Source organism: Grammomys surdaster, unplaced genomic scaffold (assembly GCF_004785775.1).
Source record: "Grammomys surdaster isolate TR1022 unplaced genomic scaffold, NIH_TR_1.0 208, whole genome shotgun sequence".
NCBI lineage: Eukaryota > Metazoa > Chordata > Mammalia > Rodentia > Muridae > Grammomys > Grammomys surdaster.
Genome location: NW_021604653.1, coordinates 4,627,411 through 4,641,970, shown reverse-complemented (window position 1 = coordinate 4,641,970; position 14,560 = coordinate 4,627,411). Strand labels below are relative to the sequence as shown.

The window sequence follows — 14,560 nt, the reverse complement described above, 5'->3', positions numbered from 1 at the left end:
TCGCTGTTCATAATTCTAATTTTGCTAACATAATGAATCATAATATATATGAGGATTTCTGATATGCAGTCTCTAGAAGCATTGTGTCCCACAGGTTGAGAACTGTTGATCTGGGATTTCCTCGACCCATGAAGGAATCTTTAAGGTCTTGTGAAGTAAAAGCCAAGGCCAGTCGTATAGCTCAGTGGTTAAAAGCACTTGTCACACAAGCTTGATGATCTGAGGTCCGTTCCCCAAGACCATTATGAAATGAAAGCCCCATGTCCTGAATATTGTCCTCTCATTTCTACACATTTTCACATATCAGGGACTACATCCACATACAAATAAATACATTTAAAAGATTAAAGTTATAGTTGGAAATAAACTACATTTGTGTTCATGTATTAAAGTGGTTACAAACAAATAAAATGGACCTAGATATTTGGAACACAGATAAATGATACAATGAAGTATCCATTGTGTTTAATTATATGTGTAAAATAAGAAATTATATATAAAAAGAACTTTGGCTTTTGAAAAGTTGTAACTGCTGTAGTTTACCTTGTTTTATAGCATTATCCTGAGAAAATGCTACTTCGGAATATTCCCAAGACATTTTTGATGTAACTATATACTGAATATAGAAGTATGGCTGTATAGATATGTATAAATGCATAGATATAGGGGACTTATCTTCTGATATCTTATTGCCAGTTCTACTTGAAATAGAAAATGGTTTATATGCCATTTCCATAAGAGAATCCTTCTTCAAAACATTCTTAGTCTTCTTGGTATGGATCTACATTTACCAGCTTCCTAAATGCTCTGTTCCTGCCCACTCACGTGGTGCAGGCCTATAACCTCTTTGCTTAGAAATCTGAGGCAGAATGGTTGGAAGTCATGTGAAAGTTGATCTATATATAATGTCTGGTTCACATCCCCAGAACCTGTTTCAATGAAGGGAGGAAAACAAAGGAGAGGAATCTTGTTCTTATTAGTTCTCTGGCCTATTAGCTGTCCATACTCACATTATATCAAGTTCATTGTGTACTGTCTGAGGTAATAATATGACTCAAGACTTTGTAGACCAAAGGTACAAATATAAGAATGACAGGAAATGTGTGCAATTGTTTTTTCAGTTACACACCAAAGGCCAGCATGGAATCCTAAGCTATATTAGGCAGCTATCTTCACGTGCTTTCAGGATCTACATTGATTGCTTCCATAAAAGAGAATTAATACTTCAATATTTTAGTTCATCTATAATGACAAATTCAAGATTAAAAATCACATAACATTGCAATGATTTTTTATATTTGTGAGTATTTTTAAATACTTGTGGTTCATAGATTTCTAAGTATGCTAAATTGTGAGACTGTCTCAGAGAGCTAAAATTTTTTTTAACAAAGTTATACATTTAAGATTAGGAAAAAAATCTATTTTAACTAAGCTCTATCTTGCAACCTCTCCCACAACAAAGGGAAAAAATCTCATTGTGGAATCTTTAGGATGCCACAGTATGTCCCGCAGTATACATTTTTTTTCCACACATTTTTCTTGCAAATATTCGTTGCAATGGCTTGTTGGTCTGGTTCGAGGTCTCTAGCTTCTGCTACTCTGTCAATACTAGAACCTTACCAGGACTGTTCTCAGATATCCTGTTGCCTTGTGACATGGAGATCCTAGAATTTTGAATCTGCAGGACAGGCTCTGTCATGAACTCCAGCAGTTGACTAATGGCATAGATCTTAGGATGCGTCAATTCAAAACCCTGCGTCTAGGCCTAAGATGTACTTGAGCTAGTCTCTCGATCTCCTGCTCTCCTGCCCTTGGGGCTCCTTACTGGCAACACACTCTCCAATCTACCCCACCATACCCTTCAAACCAAGGCCAGATCTACTGTGCTGTTCAGGTAAGTGCAGGGCCTGTTCTCCTGAATGTTGCAGGTGATGATGGACAAGGCCAGTTCTCCCACTCTTTTTATCTTGGTGCTAACTCTCCTGCCTGCCATAGATGTCAAGGTATAAGGGGGTGGTCACTCCCTTGATCACATCACCACATAACAAACAAGTGGGTAACCAGCTTTCCCATGTTCACACTGTTTGTCCAGCTCACCCCTGCTGCCATTAAGGTCAGCTCTACTATGTTGCCCAGGTGAGGTACAGGAACCTCTCTTCTGAGTGTAGCAGCTGGTGACGGACAGGGCCAGCTCTCCTGCTCTCATTATCTCAGGGTTGGGTCTTCCATTTGCTGCAAATGGTGAGCAAGGAAGAGGAGGAGGTTATGTCTCCCTCATCCACATAGGAAACAATTTCCAAGGCCAGCTCTAGAATGCTCCTACCCATGGGGCTAGCTCACGTACAACTCCCATGTGTATGGGTTGCTTTCCATAGTATTTCAGTTAATTAGCAGCAGGGTCATATCTCCCACTCTCTTGTGCCCATGGTCAGATTTTCCACAAAGTTGAGGCAAGGAGCAAGTTCTGCACACCCCTCAGACATCAAAGTGTTCCCAGTCAGCAACTCATACCAGAGACTTCAACATGATCTTTTGTGGTAACAGACCCATGCTTCTACAGGGCCATGGATCCTGGCATGAACCCAGATGTGGCCCCTAATGGCAGCATAGGCCTGGACCCCACTGTAGTTTCAGGTGGCATCACTGGCTACTTACATCAGGCTGTCCCTCACTACCTTCAAGCCATCAGTACTGCCTCTCTTCATTGTGCTGACATCTTTGTTTCTGTTTCTCTTCCATTTCTCTACCATTTACTTATTCCTCTTAGTGGTGTCCAGGGTCTTTGAGTGTCTGGTGCTGTTTCAGGAGTTCTATGACCTACTCATGCATTATGGGACTGGGAAGAGGTTATCTTCAACATGGTCTGCACCTCCCAGGGCCTGCATGACACTGGATTGGTGGTCATCTCACCCTAGCTCCCTATCCAAACCCCACAGTCTTGGTCTGGTGGTAATCCCATACTTATTCTTTGCCTGGACTACCAGTGTAGCCCCATGCAATTGCCATCTGTCTCAGGTTCACTCCCATCTGACTGGCTAGCTCCCTGTCTGAGCCTCTAGACACTGGAGTAGTAGTTGTCCCAGGTTCATTTCTTTTTCAAAGATTGTTAGGCTGCTAATCATTCAGATGTTCAATAATCAGAACGCTGAGCATAGACATAGCCTCCTTCTTCTCTGCCACCTACTGACACACATGTGACACAGGAGCCACACCTGCCAAGTCTCTAGGGGCAGCACATTAACTTTTTTAAGGATTCCAAGCAACACATTCCAAACCAAACAGAATTTGTTAGATTATTATTGGCCACATAAAAATAAATGTAGAGACTTGATTATGACATACAATGGGATTTATGAATCTCAAGGAGTTTTTCAAACACTTTCAAATAACAAAGTCACAGAAGGAAAATTTGCATTTTTCACAATTTATGTGTGTGTGTGTGTGTGTGTGTGTGAGCGTGTGCATATGCACTCAAATGTTCATGCCATAGCATATCTGTAAAAAGTCAGAGGACAGCCTGTGGGAACCATGCCTCTCACTCCACTGTGTAGTTCCAAGGAATGAAAACTAAACAAAGTATACAAAGTTTTATTACACAGAAATATATCTTTTTGTTAATCCATATGTCTTCTATATAAACTTGGCAGAACAGAAACCCTGGGTGTAGATATAAACCTGGGTATACTTCGAAGAGAAGCTACAGTATGGAAATATATTTTCAATTCACCTCTTACTTTAACTTTAAATTCAGAATAAAATAGGGAACAGGAATAAGACTTCATTCATTCTCTGAACCAGCCTGGAAGTCTAGAATAGAGTGCTATAGTGGAAAGTAGACATGAGACACACACCCTGAATTGGTGATGATTTTATCTCATGCAAAGAGGCAAAATCTGAGCCAGGCATTTCTATTTATAAACTGGAAGCATGTTGGTACATTTAGCAGTGCCCTGTATTTGTTACCTGGTAACTTCCTGTTTATTCAAATATCTGATATTAAATTCTGCCCAAAGCTTACAGTCACTAAATAAGGGAGATGACACACTGCTTAAAAAATATCATGCTTTAATTTACTGTCTATTCGTCACAGGAAATGAACTCATTGTTTTCAGACAATGTCCTAATCAGTTAGAGTAGTGAAATTTAATGAAAACCTTTTATTAGGTTGATTAGGTGATAGGATTATGAATTACAAGCATGTGATTCTCTACAGTACTTCTAATCAATAATGTAACTTAATATTGTTCTGAGTGGAATCCTCAGCTCTCCTGAGTGAAATTGCTTGCTATTGTATAGACAAAGTGGACAAATGCAACAGTGAGATTTCGGATTTTTTTATTTCACAGTTTGGGAAAATGATAGTGTAGCTGCTTATCTCGAACAATCTGGAAACTGTGCTCACCCCTCTCTGAGTGGGAGGGATATTGTGAGGATTAATCTTGATTCTCAACATGACACCATTAAGAATCACCTAAGAGACACTACTTTGGGCACATCTATGAGGCAGTCTCTAGATTGTGATAACTGAAAAAGGAAGATGCACCTGAAGTGTGGTCAGCTTCATCATGGGCTGGGATCCTGGACTGAATAAAGAGGAAAAGTGACCTGAGCACCAGTATTCATCTCTCTGCTTCCTGACTGTACATATGACAAGACTAGGAACTTCAAGCTTTCCCACCATGATGGACTATCATCAAACTGTGGCCAAAATAAAACTTTTTGTATGTTACCTTTGCTGAGTACTTTGTCACAGAGATGAGAAGAGTTACTAACAGGCTATGTAAAAATAACTCTCCAGGGGAACAGTTTCATACACATACCAGAAGACAATTATTGTTCCTAAAAGCAACTGTTTATTAATGTTCACATATTTGTGTCCATGTGAGTGCATGTGCCTGTATGTGAAGGTATGTATACCGATGCCTGTGAGTGGAGGCCACAAGTGGTTACTGGGTGTCCTCTTACAGTAAATACTCTGCTCCAGTTCCAGTGAGGCAGTCTCTTCCTGAACCTGGGACACGTAGCATGGCTTGGATGGAAACCAACAAGATCACTCCTTCTTTACCTGCTCCTCTATAAACTGAATGGACAGACTTCTGAGTCCAAACTCTGATGATTGTGGAATAATTGCTAAGTAGTAAGTCGTGTCTCCAACACTACAAGTAATGATCTTCAAATATATTTTAATAAACAGTATGGTACTGAAAAACTGCAGACTTTGTGCTTTCATATATTCACAGTGAAAGGAATCTGGAAACATGTGTAGAGGAATAAGCAAGAATTTTATTTGGATACAAAAATTGTGATTTTGCTAGCATATATCAAACAACTAATGAAATGTAAAAATGAATGTGCACTATGCATAAAATCTCACTGAAACCTAGAAAAAATAGTTCATAGTATAAGCCTATCAAGCCAACTAAAAGCTAATAAAAGTAATTTGTTTACTAATTACTCATGAAAGAGTACATATTTGAAATCCAAATTTTAAATACTACCAAGGAAACAAGTTAATAGCATACTCTACAAAGTGCATGCTCTGAAAGTGTGAGGACCTGAGTTAAATCCTCGCTTTAAAAATGAAATTCTAAAAAAATTAATTTTAGTTTAATTTTCAAATTAATATCAAATCAAATTAATTTAAAAGATGAGCTAATTTTTAAAAATTTAAATAAAAGAATTAAAATTAAAAAGCATTAACTCTCCATAATATCAGGCACTTGTCATCTCATGGACAAACAGATCTCTGGGGTTCATGGGCCAGACAGCCTAGTCTATTTGGTGAGTTATGAGAGATCCTTGTCAAACATGGAGGTAGATAGCAAGTGAAGAATGGCACTCAAGGTTGACAGATGGTCTGTATACATGCATATGTGTATACACACAGAGAAAAAGGTAGAGGGTATAAAGAGAGAGGATGTCAGAAGGCACTACTGTAATTTACATAAAATTATAATCATATTTTATTGGAGGCTAAAAAAGTAAAAGAATTATTTCCCTTATTAAATAACTTTGACAGTGGATAGATTCTATAAATGTGAAAAAATCCCATAAAGTTTCATGAGCACAAACCTTACACTCCAGCCTGAAGAGAGCCTGAGAGTACATGGGTAGAAAGCCTCCCTCTGAGGTTTTCATCTATACTTGTGCCAGAGAGTACAATGTTTGCAAAGATTTACTGGTCTCAGTCAGTAACCACTTCAAATACATGATCCTGCCCTAAGTGAGTCAGAAGGCTTCCAGACACAGCTGAGCCTCACAGCAGATGCTCTGAATGCAGTACACTATGTTGCCAGATTCCATCATGGTCAGCATCCCATGAACATCCACTAGCAATAGACTACTGCTCTAAGGCCAGAACAGAATGACTATGCACAGCCAAGAGCATCTTATTGAGAGGTCGGCAATGTAGTGTGCACTCCTCCTTTACTTATAAATGATGATGCTTTGTTTTGAAGAGTCAATTGGCACTATATGTGAACCCTAACGAACATATTACACTTGCATGTGGTTTACTTCATGAAACGTGGTGGTGCAGGAAGCAATTTGTCAACATGACTAGATATGGAACTGACAAGGAGGCAATCATCTGAACATTCCTGTGACAGATGTTTTGATCAGATTATTGAAAGTGGGAATATCTACTCTAAATATGGCAGCATGTCCTGTTATGATCCTAGTAAAAGGCTGTGGAAGACTGAAAGCTGCTTTCATCTGCTTGACTTTGCCCTTGCTGGTAAATTCATCCATTCTATTAATGCTTCATATCTCTGTTGATATAAGAGTCAGCTTCTTAGGAATTATATGTATAGTGAAGATGGTTCTCCAGTAATTTTCCACCATTCCACCATTTTGGGGCCCTACTAGAACTACTGGAACATCCAGCCTTATGAACCTAGCAATTATTGGATGGTTTCCCTTTCCAGTGTGAGGGAACAGTTGTTGGACTTCCCACTGTATCACGTAAGCCAATCTCATAAATCTACCCTTAATATGTACTTATTCTATCAATTCTGTTCCTGTAGCAACTTCTGACTAATGTACTTACAACTCTATGAACGTTTAGAAATGGATTCTTGTGAGGCAATTAAAATAGAAATGTTTGCGAATAAGATTGCTTGTCTAAGAATCTAACATCAAAGAGTAGAATAGCTTTAATGATAAAAATGGATCATTTAAAGCAAGCATAACAAGTCTGCATGAGTGAATGCCACAGATCTATTAAAATCACAATTCAGTATATGCTAAATGCAAAGTATTAAAAATTCTATTAGAGTGTATCAGAAAAATTATATTTCATTCTATAAATGTTGCAAACCTAAATTATATTGATTGAAATCTTTCTAAAAAAATCTTTATTTTAATGTAAAAAGAAACTGGAAATATATGCATCAATTGATGAAAAGCTTATTAAAAGGAATGACAGAACAGCATAGGATTAATTTATTCTTTCATTACTTTGTTTAGGTATTAATCTTGAAAAGTGTTGTATTGACTACATAACAACAGTTTTATACAATTAATAAAACAGTCTTACAGTTGTTTTTAAAAGGAAATAAGAAGTTTCAAACTATTTTCCCAAATAGTGTGTACATTTATGCATGTGTGTGAGACTGCACTTGTGTGTGCATACATGTATGTGAGTTCTGTGAACATTTATACATGAGAAACTGTATTTACCTAAATATCAATTTATGGTTCCATAACAAGTATGTTAATTTCAGTCAACTGACAGGCTTCCCACAAATAATACCATAGCCTTTTTTTTCTCTGTTTGACAAATTATTAATGCCCTGAATGGCAACCAGAATAGAGTGAAAGTTTTCTACTTCAATGAAACATTTTCACACTCTGGATGAAAGGTGAACAAAGTCAACACAGGTGCTCTTTTTGGTTGCTCTGAACATTGCAAGACTAATGGATGTGCTTGCACACAGGCTATTTCAGCAACAAATGAAATTCCTTTCAAGGCATTTAGAAAAATTCCTGGCCCACTTCTTACTAAAGAGATACTGGCAGTAGATTGTTGTTGGAGGAGAATCATCCTTTTCTTGAGAATGTGGCCACTGGTATATTTCCCATCTTATAGCTGTTGTCCCACCCAGGTTCATATGTATAATACTAACTAGACTTAGTGGTTATAATGGAACTACCACCACCACCACCACCACCACCATCACCATCACCACCACCACCACCACCACCACAACAACAACAACAACAACTGAAGTTGAGAGAGGGATATATTAAAGGGAACATGGAGAGAATGGGCAACAACATGGAATGTATGGTCACATTCCATTGTATACACATATAAAACCCTCAAAAATACAGGAAATTTAAAAAAATAAAGAGAAATTCTTAACTAAATGTGAAAGAGTCTTGGAAGACATCATCTGTCCAACATAATACTAGATATGGTTTCCTTTCTTAATTAGTTAAGTAAACTGGCTTCATTTAAAACTATGAATGTCATGATATATTATACATATGTTTCTAGACTTCACTCTTTATTTGTGAAGTCTTTCTTTGGTATGAGTATACATATGCACGTGCATGTGGGACTACCTTTGTGCATAGGCCAGAGACTGACATGTATCTTCCAAGATTGAGTTTTTTCTTGGCTCTCTTTCTGAATACAGAGCTCTTGAACAGCCTAGACTGTATAGCCAGTAAGCTCTGGAGATGCACCTGTTTTCATTTCCCCAAACATTACAGATGTGCCTGTTGATACCTGGCTTTTAGGCAGGTACCAAATATTCAAATTCAGGTCCTTTTACCTGCAGGGCAGATAGTTTATTAATGGGATCATCTTGAGTGTTTAAAGGGGTAGCTAAATTTCAGAGTATTGAGTTTTAACAATTTAGTAAAGACTAGAGAAATAGTGGATCGGAGGACATGTTGTTTTTCTAAATGGACTGGATTTGAGTCCTAGCACCCATGTCAGGTCGCTCATAACCAGCTGTAATTCTAGCTCCAGGTGATTTAACATTCTTTTAAGACTGTCAAGTGCACATGCATGCACACACACACACACACACACACACACACACACTGACACACACATACACACAGATACACTCACACAAACATATACATAAGGTACATCTTTAAAACATAAAGATTCAGTAAAATTCCCAGATTATAACGTTTATAAAGTGCAATTTCTTGCAAATTTATTTCCCTAGTACTAATGATCACAAGCCTTACTTAGCAGAAGTAAATGAAATAATTTTCTAATGACCTGTTTTTCACATAGAAAATGAAAATATTACCTTAACATCCCATCTGCCTATTCCGATCAATCAATATTTGACCCAGAAAGACCTAGAAATTTATTCATATATAAATGCATACATTTATTTAGAAATAAATGTAATTGCATTATTCATGGGTATACAATTAACTAGTCCACTTTTCTAACTTAATAACCTACTATGAAAATCAGTCTTTCTCCCTGCTGTAGAAATTACACATGTCCTAATTTTTTCATTTCAGCCTTGATTAAAATTAAAGTCACATTTGTGAAGATTGCTTAAAAATGCAAACTTTGGGTAACTTTGTAGTTTTAGTGCTGCTATAAAATATTGTCAATCCAAAGTAAATATCTGTAGGAGATAAATATATATATATATATATATATATATATATATATATATATATATATATTTACTCTATTTAAAACAATGTGTTTATTATTACATGCTAATTATACACAGTGGGGCTCACCATGACATTTTTAGGCATATACATTATGTATTTGGATCCTACCCACTTCTACATTACTCTTTTGTCCCCTCCCTCTCCTGCTGACCCATTCCTCTTCTCAGTCATGTCCATTGTATTACGTTTGGATGCTCTTGTGAGTTTTACTAAGGTCGCATGAGCTTCAGAATAATCACAAGAGTAAAAAGAGTGGAGAACTTGAAATAGCCAAGTTTGTGAAAGATTTTATGCCACATGTATATTTATATTCTGTATTAAAAAAAAGAAAGATACTATTTGCTACATGCTTGGGAAGCACTCATACTCATTTGATTTCCTCCATGTTATTTGTCATTATAAAGCTCTCTCTGTGTGTGAGAGAATGGGATGTTCCCTTCTAAGGATGCTTGTTTCTTCCTGAATGTGCATGATTGAAAATTAAATTTAAATTGACTCATTATTCTTGACATATTTAAATTAGCTATTAATAAACCTGTTGATTTTAAAACTACTTACACTTTTAAAATTTGTTTGAAATTTAGAAGGAAAAATGTTTGCTTCCTTTTATCAAAAATTTTCTAAGAAACAGCTTGGCCTCTTAGTTGTTGAGAACATTAATTTTATTTTCTACATTAAAATATGCACTGCATTTTCTAGAATAGATGCATCTTAAATTTATTGGACCATTCCATTTTGAAGGGGATTTACTTGGTTATGAATATTCAAAAGTTAATATTCACTTATTTATTTTTGGGTGGACATTCTGTTCATATGTGGCTGGATATTCTGTGGCATGCATGTGTAAGTCAGTTGATACTTTTGTGGAATCTGTCCTTTCATTCCACCTTTAAATGTATTTTGCTCAGGTCACCAGATTTACAAGGTAAGTTCCTTTACCATCTGTGCCATATCGCCAGTACATACATTCAATACCTACATAATGGCTTGATAGTGTTACATGTACAAAATAGGAACTATGTATTTAATGAACAGAACTTTTTAGATTGTCACCAGGTTCTTGAAATTAGAATGTGTTTTAGTTAAGTCCTATATCCCAGTTGAGTGTAGTGACACACATCTTTAATACCAGTACTCAAGAGGCAAAGATAGATGGAATCTTTTGAATGTGAGCACAGCCTGGTTTAGCATACAGAAAGCCTGGATTCGATACCAAGAACTTCATAAACTTGGATCTTGGCTTATTCCTATTATCCTGGCTTTTAGGGACAGAGTTGGCTTCTAGGGATCAGAAGTTCAAGGTCACTGTCTACTATATAGTGAGTCCACGTCCACCTTGTACTTGTATGTATGTATGCATGTATGTATGTATGCATGCATGTATGTATGTATATATGTATGTATAAATAATAAATAAATAAACAAATAAATAACATGCTGAGACTCTAAATTCACAACACATATGGCTGACTACATTACATTGAAATTGTAATGATGCATTTTGAATATATGACATCATCTTCCAAAAAATATGTGTGAGCTCCATTGCTTAGCTTCATGGAACTCACTCTAACTCTAAGCTCTGAATGGCACAAGAACTGGGATTTTTGGGACTAGGAAAGGTGGCTTAGTTGATGAAGCCCTTGTCACATAACGAGAGGACATCAATTTGAATGTTGACAACTCCTGTAAAAGCAGAATTGGTAGCATGTATCCATAGTCCCATCACTCCTCTGGTGAGATGAGAGACAGAGACAGGTGAATCTCTAGAAGTACCTGGGTCAACTGGCATAGCATAGGCAGAATTGAATAACAAGGGACCTTGCCTCAAAGAACATGAACAGAAAGAATTGACTCTCGAGGTTGTCCTCTGACTTTCACAGGTGAGCCATTATTCATGTACACCTGTACATGCATGTAAATACAAATCCAAGGAAGGAGCACTGAGCCTTCAATTACAATGAAACTGAATCAAAGAAAAATCCCAGGACCTACCTGGACCAAGAACATGGCTATATGGTGGAATTCTCCTCTTCCACCTTGTTTGACAGGAACAGTCATGAAGAACTTGCTTCCATCTCTGGAAAACACTGGCTCCTCATTCTATAACGGAGAAGGGCACAGAAGAATTTCAGAACTTCTATGGGGTCAGCGTTCTACTCAACATTAAACATAGGCTGTTGTTTGATTTCAATTAGTTTGGGAAAGAGAAAACTGTTTTAAAAAAAACCAAAAGCATGGCATTTAGAATTTTAAAAAGTGGATTTAATGTCACATTATGTGAATTAATATTAAAAATAGGAAGAATGTTGAGGTTTCATGAATTGAGGATGAATATGTTAAGAACTAGAGTGAAGGCATGAAAGAAATGTATACAGACAAGAACTTTTATAGCTTGACCAGGATTTGCCTTCAGTAATTTATCTTGCAAACATAAGGGTGAATTAAGTCTATAGACCAGTTTATTGAAATATTTTTTAAATCATGAAAGTCTTTACGAAACATTTCTTAATATCATTTACTGAGCAACCTTAATATCAGGAAATTCTTTTCTGTCAGTGCCCAGCACATTTGGTGAAAACACAAGAATGTTACATAATTGGAAATTAGAGATTATTTATTCTTTTTTTGAGATTATTTATTCTTAATTTCCTGTTATTTGTTCACTTTTCCTTGAACATACATACAAAATGCCCAGTCCTACTGTGAACATTAGGTGAATTTTTAATTAAACCACAATGACATACATGAATACAATTACTATGCTTTTGAAAATTAAATTGTGTTATATATATATATATATATATATATATATATATATATATATATATATGAATGTATATTTGGCATACATTTGTGTGTATATATTCTCAGGAAGAACATATATACATTTCACACAGAGGCATATATGTACACACATAAGCATATATACATACACACATATACATGAGTACATTAAGAGAGCTAACATCTGATATAGCATCACATTACTTTCTGCCTAATTAAAGAATGGTTCTAAATATGGAGTGGTTTTCTTTGGGAGATTTTCAAGTTTTAAACTGTTATTATTTTAAAGCCTACTTATGTGCATATGTGGCAGTTTCAATGGAGTTCAGAGGTGTGAGATCCCCTGGAGCTGGAGTTACAGGAGAGTCACTCACATGGCCTCAAAGAACTAAACCCAGGCCCTCTGAAAGAGCAGTGTGTGCTCTAACCACTGAACCATTTCCCCTGCGTCTGTTGATAAGACCTTGAAATGCCCTCCTGGACTTTCAAATTGCCTCACCTCACTACTATAAAACTTTTCTTCTCTTCTTACACTATCCCTGGGTCAGAGCTTGCTCCTATCTCATCAGGACCGTCATAGTTTTCTTTATCTTCATCTAGCTCTTCCTCTTATATCTGCATATTTCAGCTCTAAGTTCACCTTATTCATGATTACCCCAGGAAGGCCTGGTAGTCTGTTGCTGCCCACAGTCTTGTCAACTTTTATTTTCTACCTGTTTCTTATATCACTTTACAGCACTCTGTACGTGCACTGCATGTATGTGCATCTGTTTACAAGTGTGTGACTCATGTAAGCATGATCCTTCCTCTGTAACATGAGTAACATGGGGCAACAAGATTACAGTCCTCATCCCCTGCATCTGGAAAAATATATTCTTAACAGAAATGCAATGGTAATTTTCATTTTTCACTTGGGGATATTCATGAAACTATATGATAATGTAGGTAATATCTTGAAACCTCAGAAGTAACATAAGTAAATTTGAACAAAATTACATAAGACACAATGAAAACTCAAAACTTATGACTGGATGAACTCTGCTTTCACCTTCTGCCTTCACATACGGAACATCCTTCATGACAGTGATTCTGAGACATGGAAAACAGCACTCGACCTGAGCTACTTGGCTCTACAAACTTTAGGTATGTTACACACTTGCCATCCTATTTTTATGCCCTTTTGAAGTAAGATCAACCATGTCCATTCAATACTTTCATTCCAAGTATCCTGAAAGTGAGTATGTGCTATTGTAAAAGTCCTAATTATCTTACAAATGTGCTTCCACTAATTACTGTGGACAGCCTCTTCCATTTTATGAAATTTTAAGCCTTTAATAAGATTTTTATAATCCTGCTGAAACAAAAAAACTGAACTCTGATACAACACTTAATGGATTTTCTTACTGAACAACTGATAGCGGGATGTTTTGTTGTTTAAAAATGAGTTCTACACAGCACATATAAATTTGGATGTAATATAGTCATGCTTGTTAAACTGTTAGGAATCTTCACGGCTCTAAAATTTATAAACACTCTGTGTGAAAAAGTGCAATTCTGAAGAAATATCCGTCACATTCTTAATTTCTATTGGTTTTCTTTTTAGTGTCTTATCTAATTGAATGAGAACATTTTATTGGTTATAAATTTAAAATTGTACTTCTATTTCATTTTTCATAACAGGGTAAATTGTATTAGTAAGTGAATACTTATATAGAACACAATAAATTATTTCTCTCCTTCCATGTGTACTGCTGTCTATATGTCTACCTGTTAGTCTATCATCAGGCTTTCTACTTTATCATTTCCTGTAAAGGAATGTGGCTGGCAGTGTTCTTATGTGACATATTTCACTAGACATCTATTTCATTGAAGAGCTACAGAGAAAACTCTTTCTATTGTTTTACCTTGACAGAGAGATAGTAGATTTTGTCACATAAAAATTACATGTGATGTACCTGGGTGGGATGAAACTCAGAGGAGCCTACCTCTTTTGAGTGGAGAAGGGGAGGGGTGTATGGAATGAGAGACTGTATGAGAGTATATTAGAAGGAAAAGGAGCTGTAATAGGGATGTAAAATGAATAAGTATATTAATGAATGAAAATATTACA

The 14,560-nt window shown here is 36.4% G+C and overlaps 1 protein-coding gene and 1 non-coding gene across 6 annotated transcripts in view; both read right to left on the bottom strand.

Annotated features, from left to right (window-relative positions):
* Window positions 1-14,560, bottom strand: part of Dpp10 (dipeptidyl peptidase like 10) — a 1,453,779-nt gene that overhangs the window by 58,333 nt on the left and 1,380,886 nt on the right. For all 5 annotated transcript variants that reach the window (XM_028771467.1, XM_028771466.1, XM_028771465.1 and 2 more), the window contains one exon: window positions 11,659-11,766. In XM_028771467.1, coding sequence (XP_028627300.1) covers window positions 11,659-11,766 — 108 coding nt within the window. The remainder of the gene's footprint in view (window positions 1-11,658; window positions 11,767-14,560) is intronic.
* LOC114624591 lies at window positions 3,103-3,234 on the bottom strand. Its single transcript, XR_003711959.1, has one exon. It is a non-coding gene; the product is annotated as a small nucleolar RNA SNORA17 (small nucleolar RNA).